Source organism: Belonocnema kinseyi, chromosome 3, assembly GCF_010883055.1.
Source record: "Belonocnema kinseyi isolate 2016_QV_RU_SX_M_011 chromosome 3, B_treatae_v1, whole genome shotgun sequence".
In the NCBI taxonomy this organism is placed as follows: Eukaryota; Metazoa; Arthropoda; class Insecta; order Hymenoptera; family Cynipidae; genus Belonocnema; species Belonocnema kinseyi.
The window spans coordinates 76,734,980-76,748,908 of NC_046659.1; the positions used below are offsets into that span (position 1 = coordinate 76,734,980).

The following is a 13,929-nucleotide window of genomic DNA, read 5'->3' on the forward strand; positions in this document are numbered from 1 at the left end:
TTATAATCACTTTTTAATAAGACGGGTAGTTTTCTGCATTTTTAAGAAAGAACACAGAAAAGAGAAAAGAAAATTTTTAGTTAAAGCGATACAAAGATGAAGAAAATTAATAGACGCAAGTTTTTCCTTTCAAGAAGATCTACAAATTTTTAATACATTATTTTTCTATGGGAGGCGTGGCTTATGTTTTAACCCTAGAACGACCGATGTATCTGGCTCATCCTCTAATCGTCCACCGGGCGTTGTACGCTACCCCAAACTTGTACCATTGAACAATGCTTTCTATTTAAACTATAACAGTTTTAAGGTAGGGCGTTTTTTTCGTTTTTAATATAGAAAACAATGGTAATGATAATATTCTGTTCATTTTTCGATAAATCTTAAATACTTTGTTAAACATGAAAAAGAACTAGAAACTCCTGAAATTTGACGATTTTTATCAAAAATAACGTAGTTTCTCAAAAATATGACTGACTTAAAAAGAAAAAATAGATTTCAAAAGAAGAATAATTACACTTTAAGGACATATAAGCTACTTTTGCTTTTTCTTGAAAAAACATAATTATTTGAACATAAGAATTAGAGGAAATTAGAGGAATCTGACAAATGGCAAACATTTTTAAAAATACTAGCAAAAGTAAGTGTTAAAATTCATATTTATTATAAATAATCCAAAATGTTTATAAATACTCCAAAATGAGGCAATAATACTAACAATATTGCTATTCATTCTACCGCAGAGCAATTAAAGCACAGGGTGGACCTGTACTGTAATTGCTCCGCCGTAGAATGAATAGTCATATTTTGAGTATTATTTCCTCATTTTTGAGTATTTATAAACATTTTGGATTATTTATAATAAATCTGAATTTTCATAATCAATTTTACTAGTATTGTTTAAGATTTTTGCCAATTGTCCGATAAATTACTAAGACAATTCTGAAACCTAAAACGGCCACTGGGGTAGTGCGCTACCCCAAACGATATTCACGTCCGTACAGAACTTATAAAAAATACAGATGATCTCACGGGGTGACTGAGGTTGATTGCTGAATAGTTTAAGTGAATTATGGTTAGGATCACGGACCAAACTGCACATGCCCTTAGTTAGAAGCGTACCATGAACTTTAAATCGGGTAGCGTACTACCCCGATGGATCGTTCTAGGGTTAATCGTGAAAAATAACATTAAAAATAACATTAAAAATAAAAAAGTATGTCTTTGAAAAACAACACAAAATTAAGAAAAAAAATGACAAGGCAAATGTCGTTTACCCAAAAAAGATCGACAAATTTGTTTCTAATTGTTTTTTGATAGAATGCGAATTTCTTGTTTAAATCCTAAAAAATAACATCATTTTGCAATATCTGAATAAGAAGTCCCAGAATAAGATGCAAAAATAAATATACGAAGCGTCTCGTCGTTCGTACCGAAATTCGGGATGAGGCGTGAAATATTTTTCACGAGCTTGACTAGTTTCCCTGAAGTATTGCCTTTTCCAACTCAAATAATTTTTTAAAAGGATTAGATTAGATTTAAAATAATTAGTGCAACCGAAATTCTATTTTCACTGGTCATTGAACTATTTCGAGCTTGTAATATAAAAAATAATTTTATTAGATAAAGAGCTCGTTGGATCTTTTTTAAATCATTTGAGGATTTTATGATATTTGTTTTTATTAACATTACATCAAAAAACACAATATTCCTACATTCTATCAAACTAACGGTTAATAATTTCTGACAAGAATGCTCGATAATAAACAAACGAATTTACATTTATATAAAGTTTGTAATTATAGACTTCAAACGTCAACTATTGGTCCATTTAATCCAAATTTCATAACAATATCCGCTGTGGTTCAAAGCTATTTATTATAATCAATAGTAATATCTACACCGGTGAAAAACGATCCCTTGACAAAATTGGAAAAACAATATCTTTGGCCCAAGTCAAGTATTTCAATTGCCGTGCGCGACTTCTGTTTAGACTCAAGACCCTATGACCGTCAACCAAGACATGAGTGGGTCAGAAACCTGACGTATCGACGATAAAGTTGAAATTATCATTCTACATCGGAGTGTCAAAGTCGACTTCTGAATAAAGATTCTCATTTTGACGTAAACGGATGCTTTAGTTATTAACAGTTTATTTTTAAATGGTGGACGAGAATGATTCCCTGTCACACTCTCCCCCTTTAAACCTTGACGTCACGTGAGAATGTAACAATTATAGTTCTGAAACAAGAGAGTAATTAACAGTTATTTTGAGACGAATTACTGCAAAGTAGCATCACTACTGCAGAGTGATCAATTAATTTCAACGGCATTGCATTAGCACAAAATCTAAAATCATATATTTCTTGAATTTTGACTTCCACGATTGTATTGTCTCTGCATAGCACTTTGTTACCTAATGATAGAGAATAGAAATTGTCGAATTATTAGTCGAAGTGTGACTTGAAATATTACTCAAAATTATTTATTATTGAAATAGAAATAACGAATTTTCGTTTGACTTAATATTAACGAATGACAATTTTTGCTATTTACCGGGAAAAAAGTAATTGCTTTAATAACACCGGCATCCAAAAAACGTGGTCAGTGCCAGTGACAAGACAATTTGAGCGTTAGTTCCTTTCCCCAATAAGTTTTTATTGTTTAATACTGAGGCTAGGTACTCAGCTCCATCTTTTGGTAAACCCAAGTCTTTTGATGAGATCATTCAACTCTTTTTGTTTGAAAGTTTCAGGAGTTTTACTTTCACTCACTGGAACATACTCTTCTTCGCTGTCACTTTCATTTTCATGTTCGGAACTGTCAGTGCGTAACCTTTTCTCATCTTCCTTTTCTACGCAAATGTAAGCAACATCCATAGGTTCTTATTCATCGTCGCACGTAACTGCAGAAGTTTTTGTTGGGTATTCTACCGTAGGAAAGTGAGCCTATAGAATTTTCGATTAAACCACTATGTTCAGATCATATTTTCTGGTCATGCAAAAGTAGCTCGTCTCTTGCGACGATGGTTCAGACAATAGCATAGGCTTTATGAATTTAGGCTCATATTTTTACGCGTTCTGTCCCATTGCAATAAAAGTTTTCTACAATTACTACAAATTACATGAGTGCCCATTTTTTTTCTCGGTTTGTAATCTTCATACCAAAGCAGTCTTGATCAAGCGCTGACTTGATGTCGACGATTGCGGACCTTCTTCGCCACCCTGACCAGTCGCCGATACTGAGGTTCCGAATCCTTGCATCATAACATTTCTCCCACCTGTGCTTGCCATAAGGGCATGCTCGCCGTTTACCCAGAGACTCTGCCAGTGTGAAACTGTTGCCAACTGTTGGCACGTGGAGTTACCCGGGTTACAGACACAAGCGAGTTCATACGCTTAAAAATCAGAATTCCTCATGTCGAAGAGGATAATGTTCATTCGCTGCTTCACGAACGTAAAAAGTATTCTCTGAATATTCTAGATACTCTGGGTATTCTCTGGATATTTAAAAAAAGTGATCCGATAAAACTAAATTTGGGCTTGAGATTCGAACTTAGCACTTTAAAATACGTACCTATAAGGTATTGTAGACTCATTCAGTCTCTTTTCCTACTTCAGTTGTCTAAACGCTGAGTTATTCATGCATTTCATGGGAATTTTCTAGGCTTAAGGGTGGTTTTTTGAAAATTAAAAAAAAGGACGGCGTGAAACCAAACATTGCCCCGGGATTTCGATTCAGCACGTCAAAATACGTAGGAAATGATAGGTTTATTCTCTAAAATCGACCACTTTTTTGTGTGCCGGTGTAAGAAACTAACTAAAATATTATCGAACCTATCAACTTTTCGCATGAGCCAAATATCAAAGCAGCGTTTACACCGTTGGCTTTTTTTCAAATCTTCTTAGGATCAATATCTTTATTTCTTCGCCTTTGTTTAACTCTGGCCTTATCTTCATAATCTCGTTGAGAATTATGTGAACTAAAGGCACACTCGGGGCGACGACTGCCAATATTTTTTTTTATCTGAAAGCCGTAAGGCATTCTGCAACCCTTAAAATAGAGTTGCCTCGACTTGTATTTAACACAGCCGGCGACGTACTGCTCACCGATTTACGTTACGGGGGTCTGCGTCCCTCTTTCTTAAATGATCTTTCAGTATGGCCTGGCTGATAATCCGACAACTGACCATTTAGAAAGGTTTTTTAATATCCTTTCTCAACTCCTGAGGAATCTTTTCGAATATCGGAATTTTGTCAAATAAGTGGCTTAGCGCCCATTAATGGTGCGACAATTTTCATAGGGTCATCTGTTGATTTGAATTTTCTCTATATGCTAGTCTTCTTGCTTGGTTGCCTAGTAGATGGTATGCGCTTTCAACGCAAGTTCTCGGCGTACAACTGTGCGGACGTGATCATCGTTGTCTTTGTTAGTTTTAGTTCCATCGGGGACAAGTTCGTTAACTTCCACAGTAATCTTTTGACGTCTTTATTTTGTTTTGATTCTCTGGGCGTCGAAATATTCCTATCGAAGTCGATTCTATCCATCTTCTGAACTATAGGACGAGTGGTAGACCATGTCCAGGAGATTTTTCGTATCCTGGATGATTTTGAGCAGTGACAGGGCTGAAAAATCGTCCGGATATTCATGTCTCAACGTTTCGGCCTCCATCTCTTCTCAAGCTGAAAATGTACATTGCTTAGCACGCAGCGTTCGACGTGGAATTTTTAACTAAGAAATACTATATGTTCCCACTACTTTGCCAGCTTTGTCTGTTAATTTTACCGTAACCGGTCCTCACAACCTATGAATAAGGACTCGTAATATACTTGAGTTCCTACTCTGATCTCCGCCGATTCGAGTCTATCTGAATTGATCTTGGGTAAACGCTTTTCCGAGGTTTTCTTTATTTGATTTTCGACTTCATGACGGAATTCGTCAATTTCTTTCATACACGCGATCTACTCGTCGATTGAATCATTGACCGTGTTATATGCTAACCGAATCTTCAACAAATTTTCACCCCATTACATATGGTTCTCGTTAAGGAACGCCGAAATCATTGGCTTGATGGTTCGATTAACGCGCTCAACTGGATTGCTTTAGGAATAACTTAAGGGGATAGTAATATTCTTGACGCCTCTCGCCTGAAACAGGGCTCTGAAATCTTTATTAATGTATTTCGTGCTCGGCCCAAGGTGATTGTAAGGGCCGGGTTAATTGTAAAGGCCGGTGTTTGACCTTGATACAAATCTGACAGTCTTCGGCGAAGAACTTAACATTTTGGGTCATACCTGGTCAATAATAATTTTGGCGTACTCTATACAATGTTTTATTACAACCAAGATATCCTGCTTGTGGAGTATCAGGCTCTCGACTTTCCATTGCGAGAATCTATCGGGTTGACTTTTGTCGAGATTAAATTTAGTCTGATACCAATCATAATCGCAAATTGTGTAAAATGGGATTCGTTCGTGGATGGTTTCTTCAGTTACCTTTCCCCATCCATTCAGGTCTACGTCGACATTAAACATACGCAAGAGTAAATTAGCAATCTCATTTGCGGTTCCTCGTCGATATTCGACTCTTATACCGTACTGATAAAGGTAGACTCTCCACCTTGCAAATCGACCTATGGGATTTTTTAATCCATGAAGCCATTTTTATGCTTGATGATCGGTAACGACCTTGAACGGCATACCTACCAAATAGCACCTCAATTTTTCGACGATCGAAACCATGGCAAGAGACTATTTTTCAGTTGTATAATACAAATGTGCTCCTCTCAATGGTCAGCTCAAAACATCAATCAAGTTTTTAATTCCTGTTATCGGAGCCCTTTTCGCCAAAATAGCACCTTAACCAAGGATTGGAACGTACAATCGAGGGGCCTCTGCAAGAGCTTTTTTGTCGTCGTGAAACGACTTTTGTTTGACATCAGTAAATTCCCTAGGAACTTAAGGGCTGGCCAATTCATTCAAAGGCCACTGAATCCTGGCTATGTTTCTCAAATGTCTATGATACCAGTTTACAAGACCGTTGAACTATCTGAATTGAGTCTGATCCTTCGGGACTGGGAAGTCAATTATCGGCTGGAGTAACTCGGGACTTGACCTCATACCGAAATCATCGACGAGGTACCCGGAAATTTGACTTCATTACAGGAAAAATTACTCTTCTTGCGGTTCAAGACCAATTAGACTTTCCTAAATACCTCAAACACCAAGGATAAAATGGCAATGTGTTCATACAAATCCTGACCAAAAATTATCCAATCATCCAGATACGTGAAAACCTGATCACAACATTTGTTTCGTAACTTTCTCTCGAAAATCAATTCCTGATATCTACTTTTTAGGGGATCCATCAATTGCTGAAACGTCGAAGGAGCTCTAGCTATACCGTAGGGCATTCTATTCCACTCCAACATCCTCTTTTCCACCACGGGAAATGCCGTATACTTTCGACTCTTTTCATCCATAGGGATTTGGTAAAGAGCTTCACTCATATGAATAGTCAAAATTATCTTAGCCTGATAGCGGTGGCATAAGATAGATCTTATATTGTGAAAGGTATACGCTGGCTTGATTGTCTTTTAGTTAAGGGGTCGGTAGTTTATGCAAAACCTGAGCCCACTATGTGCTGTAGTAGCTACTACTCGTGGACATGCCCGTTCGGTATTACTCCACGAAACATAACCCTTTTCCATCAGACAATCGACATTTTAACTGATGAATTTGTGTTTTATCTCGCTTCGACGATACGGCCTTTGACGATAAGGCGTCGTATCACTTAGGTCAATCACGTGAGAATGGATCCACCAGCACCTTAAAGTTAAGCTAGAAGTCCATTCCAAAATTAAATCTCCTGACAATTTCGACATAATGCTCAACCATTGGGGTGTATAGACATCAGCTATGTCAATAACAAATCCCACTTTATCGAGTACTTTGACAACCGTCTTACTATCTCCGAGACGTCCGCCTGATCCAGAGTCAAATCAGTCGTCAAATCGTGAGTCTGGAACGTTTTGACTCGTTTGTAAGCGTACTCGCTGAGGAATGATCTCCCATGTCCGCCAGAATCTTCCGAGTCACTAGAAGATTTATCGCAAAAAACGTAACTCCAGTGGCTTGGGATCACTGGACCTCTTTTTATTCGCGCCACTGTCAGCATTTTCCAAATTTTTAGATTAGTCAAGGTTAATAACTTTTTGTGTATCAAAGACATTTTTTTATAAAGAAAGACCTCAAATATCTTCACCAATGCCCTTGATTTCAGTAGCCTGTAGGGAAATTACTGAGGACTTTCGGCATTTCTCTAATATTTTGGCCAACCAGTGTTGAAATGTCCTTTTTCACGAAAAAGGCAACAGACTATTTGTGGCCCTGGCGTACAGAAGCGTATTGTATGCCCTAATTTCAAGTAATTGAAGCAGAGCAATCCAGAACAGTCGAAAGGAGGTTTCGTTCCTTTCAACTTTGGGTTTTTGTAAACAGGTGTCTTAAGAGCAACTTTGTCTGTTGTGCGTACTTTATTTGACTTTCCTTGAAACTTGTCCACATTTAGGCAAATCTTTGACGTTTCGTGGACTTCGCATTTTGAACCTTAATATCTTTTTTAGGATGCGTACTTAATTTAGCTTGGAAAGCATTAAAGTATGTGACTTGTGCGCTCTCTGAACTCCCATCAAACGACCTTATCCGTCTTAGGCCAAATATTCGTCGAACTTATCAACCAAGTCGAATTGTCCTTGCACATAGTTTAGGTCTGTTCGGCTAAAACTCGGACGTGTTTTAAGTGATGAAGGTAACTGCGTTTATTAACGCAATGCAAAAAATCAGTATAATGCCGCTCCGTCTTTGGAAAGAAGAAATCTTCCAGGAACTGACCATGCAACCGATCTTTATCCGCATGTCATTGTCGAAATTAAAACGACCGCCACGAGATCCACGAATCGATGAGGTATTTGGAGTTTGTCTTAGATTTATACAGGGAGGACCTTCGCTATCGCTAAAATCGTCCTCATGCCAGGAGAACACGTACCCGTTCTGCGTGTTGTCAATATGTTCGCACTCTGACTACGACCAACTGCAACCGTAACTAGTTTCGAAACTGTGTTTCGGCTACCAAAATCAAAATTATTTACGTTTCTATTTTGTAACATCTTATTGTCGCGAGGAAATCCATAATTTACATTTTGAGTTTTTATCTGACACTCCGTATCTTCACTCTCAAAATGCACGTATCTAAGTTCCCTTTCACCGAACCCTTTTCATTTTTAACGACTGACGGACTAACAATCAGCCTAATTCTTAAGGTCTCGGTTCCATCTCGATCTCTACCGAAGTGAGCAAATGCTTCCGACGTGGACGACGGGTTTACTAAATGTGGATTGAAATGACGACTACGAGGATTTCAAATTGCAAATGGGTTTAATACATCATCCGCGAGAGAATCCTGATTTTCTCTTCAATACGGCATATTTGGCAAGATTTCTCCCCCCTAGGACCTTCGATTAAGCTAAATACACGAAGGGAGGTCGGCGCGATTGATAGTATGACTTTAACTATCCTAACTTTTATTTGATAAGAGCAACTTCTCCAATAATCTATTTTTTTGAGAGGTTATATCATCGAATCGGGTTCTCAACATTTCAATTCTGCCTTCTAAGATGCTCTAATTCTGATCTAGCCCAGGTTTAACTGACCCGGGTTAGGTAGGAGTACTTCTACGTGAACCCCTTTCTCTTCCTGTTCCAACACCCATTGGGAAACCGGTGTTATGTGTTTGAATAACGGGCTAGATATTGATTAGAACCTGCATTTTTGTATCTGTCTCGCTCATGCTGTTGTCGATCACTGTCCCTTTATTTTTTTCTAGTGAGATTGCTTCGTCGAATGCGGCCGATAAGCTTTTTTAACCTCTTTTCAAGATTAAGCTTTGTTAGGCTTTCTCCTCGAAGGTAAGAAGAAAATGGTCGTTCATTAGCAATCTCAATGTTGAGCCGAAATAAATTCAAATTAGATAATTTTATCAACCCGATAAAATTGATTAATTATTTTATCGACAATTTATTGAGAAGTTAGGATGTGACCCACAAAAGTCGATGAATTTATTTTTCATGACTCCAGTTAATCAGAAAGATTGTTTGGATTAATGTAAAATCGCTATATTTACTTTCAAAATAGACAGACGGGGGTCTAAAGACACTTTGACTTGTACTGAATCAGTGATTCAGAACAAAATCTGAATTCCATTTGATTAAATTAAATAAGGTTTCAGTTGCAAATATTTATTCATGTCAAATTGTTATGCCAATACATTACAACTTAATCTTTTAATTTTAAATTTTTATTTTATTCAATGTTGTCAACTGTCATGGCAAGACCTTAAAAACTGACTCTTAATCAATTTATTTTCAGTACTCCCTTAATTCAGTTTTTATAACCAAATTTAGCATTGAATAACTAGAATAAGATCGCAGTTATTTAATTTTTCAAAAATAAATAATTCTTCTCAGATTGTTATTACAAGACATAACGAATGACCTTTAACCTATAATTCGATTTTATAACATAATCTGTTAAAAAGGAACAGGGCAAGACCTAAAATTGATAGAAAACATAAAATGCTTCAAAATAATTAAAGAATGAACAACGAAACAAAATCCCTTCATTAAATTTAGGATAATCAAATATTTAAATAAATTCTCAGAGCGAGACCTAAACGTAGAGGCTGGCAATTTTATTTCGCAATCATAATTTTTAATATTTCGTCTTACTCAACGAACACAGTTTAATTTAGATTTTAATAACAGAATAATGTGACTCAAGTCGATTTATTTACATGTGTCTTTACACCATGTATTTAAATTTCATAATTTTTCAAGTCTATATTCGACTTAAAACAGGTACGTGTGAACTGTTTATTTAGGCAGTTCAAATTATTTTGCTATCGTCGAATAACAAGACCAGAATCTTTGCTACTCGACTTCAGCCGACAATAATTGTAAGTTTTTCGGTCATTGTTGAACTGGCAAGAAGAATCTTACAATGAAATAAATTTACTAAGTAACTGATATATAATTCCATAACTTTAAAATGTTTTTTTTTCAAACCCATCATTTCGATATTAAATATCATTTTTTCAATTCCTGTAACTATATACATTACTGAATAAAATATTTTATTCATACATAATCTAAAAGGAGTAAGCAGATAGAATTAGAGGATACACAAGAAAAATAAAGCGCTCAATCTTCACGGAGGCGAAGTTTGTGTTTATAAACACGCCCCGTGCGTACAATTGCAAGCAGAAGCATGACACATACTCTCACGTAAAGCTTTAGATTACTACACCACAAAAATATGCACTACGCGGATTTTCATGTTGTTAATCGAAAAGAGAATTTTAATTTCTCATAACTTTCGACAAAATTTCCAACTTGCCCCTACGTTGGGCGCTAAATGAGATAGAGATGAATTTTGGATTTATATTTTGAAAAATAAAATAAAAAAATGTATACTTTCCCCTTTTTGAAAGTTTTCCTTTCACTTGGCGCGACACTGGTCATACCTACTAAGGCCGGCATTTTAATTAAGAAAACATTACTTACAAATAATACAAATTGTTGAGCGTTAGCTAATGTAATTTCCAATTAGTGGGGAAAACTGAATAATATTTTATTAATTGAGCAAAAGAATACGTCCACAGGGATGGTTCATCAGGAAGACCCAAAATTAAATTGACCAGAAATAGCGATTTTAGAAATATATTATTTATATAAAGTTTGTACTTACAGACTTTAAACGTCAAGAATCGGTCAAGTTAATCCAACTTTTATAACTGCACCCGCTATGGCTCTACGATTATTAATTATAACCAATAGGAATATCTACAACGGTGGAAACCAACCGACCTCTCGACAATATTCGCAAAACAATATTTTTGAACGAAGTCCCGACGAGAAGTGAAGCGCCTTTGCTCTCCTCGTGGTCAAGCATTTTAATTACCGCGCATGACTGCAGTTTGGATCTCAAGACCCTATGACCGTCAACCAAGTCATGAGTTGGTTAAAAACTTGACGTATCAACATCAAATTTTAAATTATAATTCTACCTCATAGTCACAAAGTCGACTTCTGGATGAAGATTCCCGTATAAATTGTAACTTTAAATTAATATTTTATTTTGCAGATTTCATACTTTCGGAGTATATGGACCCCACGGTATCACCATGCGAAGATTTTCACAAGTTTGTCTGTGGTACTTTTTTAAATAAAACAATCATTCCGAAAGACAAGCTCTCGGTCAGCAGATACGATATTGTGTCCGACAAAATTACGGAGCAATTAAAAGCTATCCTTGAAGAAGAAACTCAACCCAATGAACCAAGATGGATTACAGTTGCGAAAAATTATTATAGTTCTTGCACGAACACAGGTAAGCACATCTTTAAATTAAAACTTTGTTATTACAGATCATTCTTATAGGAGAAACTAATTCTCCTGTTTCCTTTCATAGATGAGATTGAAAAAAATGGTCTTCGTGGAGTATTCGGTGACTTAAAACAATTCGGTGGTTGGCCTGTCCTGGAAAAGTCGTGGAATGCGTCAAATTTCGAATGGAAAAATTCCACTTATAATATGCAGAAACTCGGATATGGAGCAAGTTACTTCTTCAATTTCCATGTTATAACTGACCCCTTAAACAGCAAAAAACGTGTTATTAATGTGCGTAATTAACCTTAAGTAAAAATTAGTAAATTAAAATTGATATTTAATATACTTTTAATAAGAACAAATTCTTTTTTTAGATCGACCAACCAACCTTCACTATTGGTCGTGAATCTTTAGTAAAAGGACTCAATGACTCGATGGTCATTGCTTACTTTGATTATATGGTTGACATAGCAGTCCTTTTTGGTGCTGACAGAAAGAATGCCAGAGAAGAATTGAAGGAATCCCTCAATTTTGAAATAAATCTGGCTATGGTAATTATTTATTATCAAATTCTCATGCCATTGCTAAAATTTATATTTTTTGTGAGAAAATTCTCGGCCGAGATAACGCTGTGTCAATTAAATAATGTTTTTCTGGAATCTTTTTTTTTAAAGCATGTGTTAATATACTTTGTTATAAATTGCAAATTGTTCAACTAAATATATATTATAAAATAGAACAGGCAAATGTTGGGCGGAAATATCTTTTCATAGAGTAAACAAAATTTGTACTTAAAGCATTTTCGTTTATCTAACGTCATCTCTGCTAAGACTTTAAGAATGATTTTTTTTATTTCTTAAGGTCACGTGACACATTTAAATACCTATATTACCAACCGAACATTTTCAGTTCACTGAATATTTTTTGGACCTAAAAAATTATCTTGTAAAGAAAATATCGAGCTGAAAAGTAATAGATCTTAAGTGTTGTCGGTATACTTTTCCAAAAAATCTCTATATTACTAAACGTTTCGTCCTTCGACGACGGGCCTCTTCAGTCAAATTCAACTACATACATAGCTATATAATAATTCAATGGAAAGAGTCCTTGGTATCTTTATTAAGTGAACTATGTCAAATCAAAGAAATAAAAAATGCTTGTTGAAGACATATTTGTCAAAAAAAGTAAAAGTTAAAAACAGGAGAGAGATATGTTGGCTTCCATGTTAGACTTATAAGAATGTTATATGGAAGATAAACATTGGTGGGCCATCACATAATGCTTTCGTAGAACGCCATATCGAGCTGAAACTTTAGAAAATGTATTTAAATACAATAAAGTACGTTTAGGTACTTCCTTTGGATAGGAACTTCAATAAAAATTTTTTATAAATAAAAAATTGGTACCTTACTACTTTACTACTTTGTACCTTAACGTAATTTTCTGTTGGCTCTCGCATTTTTTAAAGTTTAAGGCCGATATTTTAAGTTTGAAAAAGGTTGATAGATTCAAAAAACTTTTTAGTGAACTGATAATGTGAGATCTGTAATATAGGTCTTTGGCTGTTACATGCCCTCAAGTTTAATAATTTTATTTTTATCTGGTCAAAATAAAAATGTTGCAAAGAAAATTAATTCAGCTACCCAAATATATGTATACACTTATTAAAATGCCTTAAAAACCTAGATCTCCCAAAGTGAAGGTGATGGAAGCAATACAAATCCTCTTAATAAACGAATGACAGTGAAAAGTCTATCTGAAAAGCATAATACCATTCCCTGGAAGGAATACTTCAACAAATTGTACTCAGTAATTGAATCCAAGATCGTCATTAGCGACGATGAACCAATAGAGGTGGGCTCGACTACTTTTTTTAAAAATTTTGAAAACCTGATAATGAATACACCAAAAAGGGTGCAGGCTAATTACCAAATATGGAAAGCAGTTAAGGATAATTTAAATTTTTTAACTGAAAAAATTCTGATACGCCATTTGGAGTTCACAAATATGCTATATGGTGAAAATATAGTACCAGATAGACGGCAGCACTGCCTCGATGAGACACTTGTGACTTACCTACGATGGAGTGTTGGTGCCCTATATGTCAGGAAGCACTTCAATCCAGAATCGAAGAAAAGTGCAGAAGAATTAGTACTTGCTATTGAAAGGCAGTTTAAGAAAATGATATTAGAGGTAAGATTTCCTTATTGACTATTTCAAACTCTAGTTCTGAGGAGAAAATAGAAAGAAACTCATTATTTTTGTTCTAAAATAATTAAACTTTTGGATAAAGAAATAGAAAAAGCAGTAATAGAAATGAAAAGAGGAACAATATATAGATAAAGCAGGATAAATAACAGGCAAAATATCATTATTTTAAATTAGGAATTATTCAAAAGCGTGGTTTGAATAAAAATAATGTGTCTTACATTTGAGGCGACACCTCCCAAGAAGATTCCATTCGTTAAAAAATTAACATTGAATTTTCG

At 35.4% G+C, this 13,929-nt stretch overlaps 1 protein-coding gene across 1 annotated transcript in view; it reads left to right on the forward strand.

The window, feature by feature from the left end:
• Positions 1-13,929, forward strand: part of LOC117170137 (neprilysin-2-like) — a 26,853-nt gene that overhangs the window by 2,753 nt on the left and 10,171 nt on the right. The window contains exons 2-5 of the mRNA XM_033356676.1: positions 11,196-11,441; positions 11,523-11,731; positions 11,815-11,991; positions 13,127-13,633. Coding sequence (XP_033212567.1) covers positions 11,196-11,441; positions 11,523-11,731; positions 11,815-11,991; positions 13,127-13,633 — 1,139 coding nt within the window. The remainder of the gene's footprint in view (positions 1-11,195; positions 11,442-11,522; positions 11,732-11,814; positions 11,992-13,126; positions 13,634-13,929) is intronic.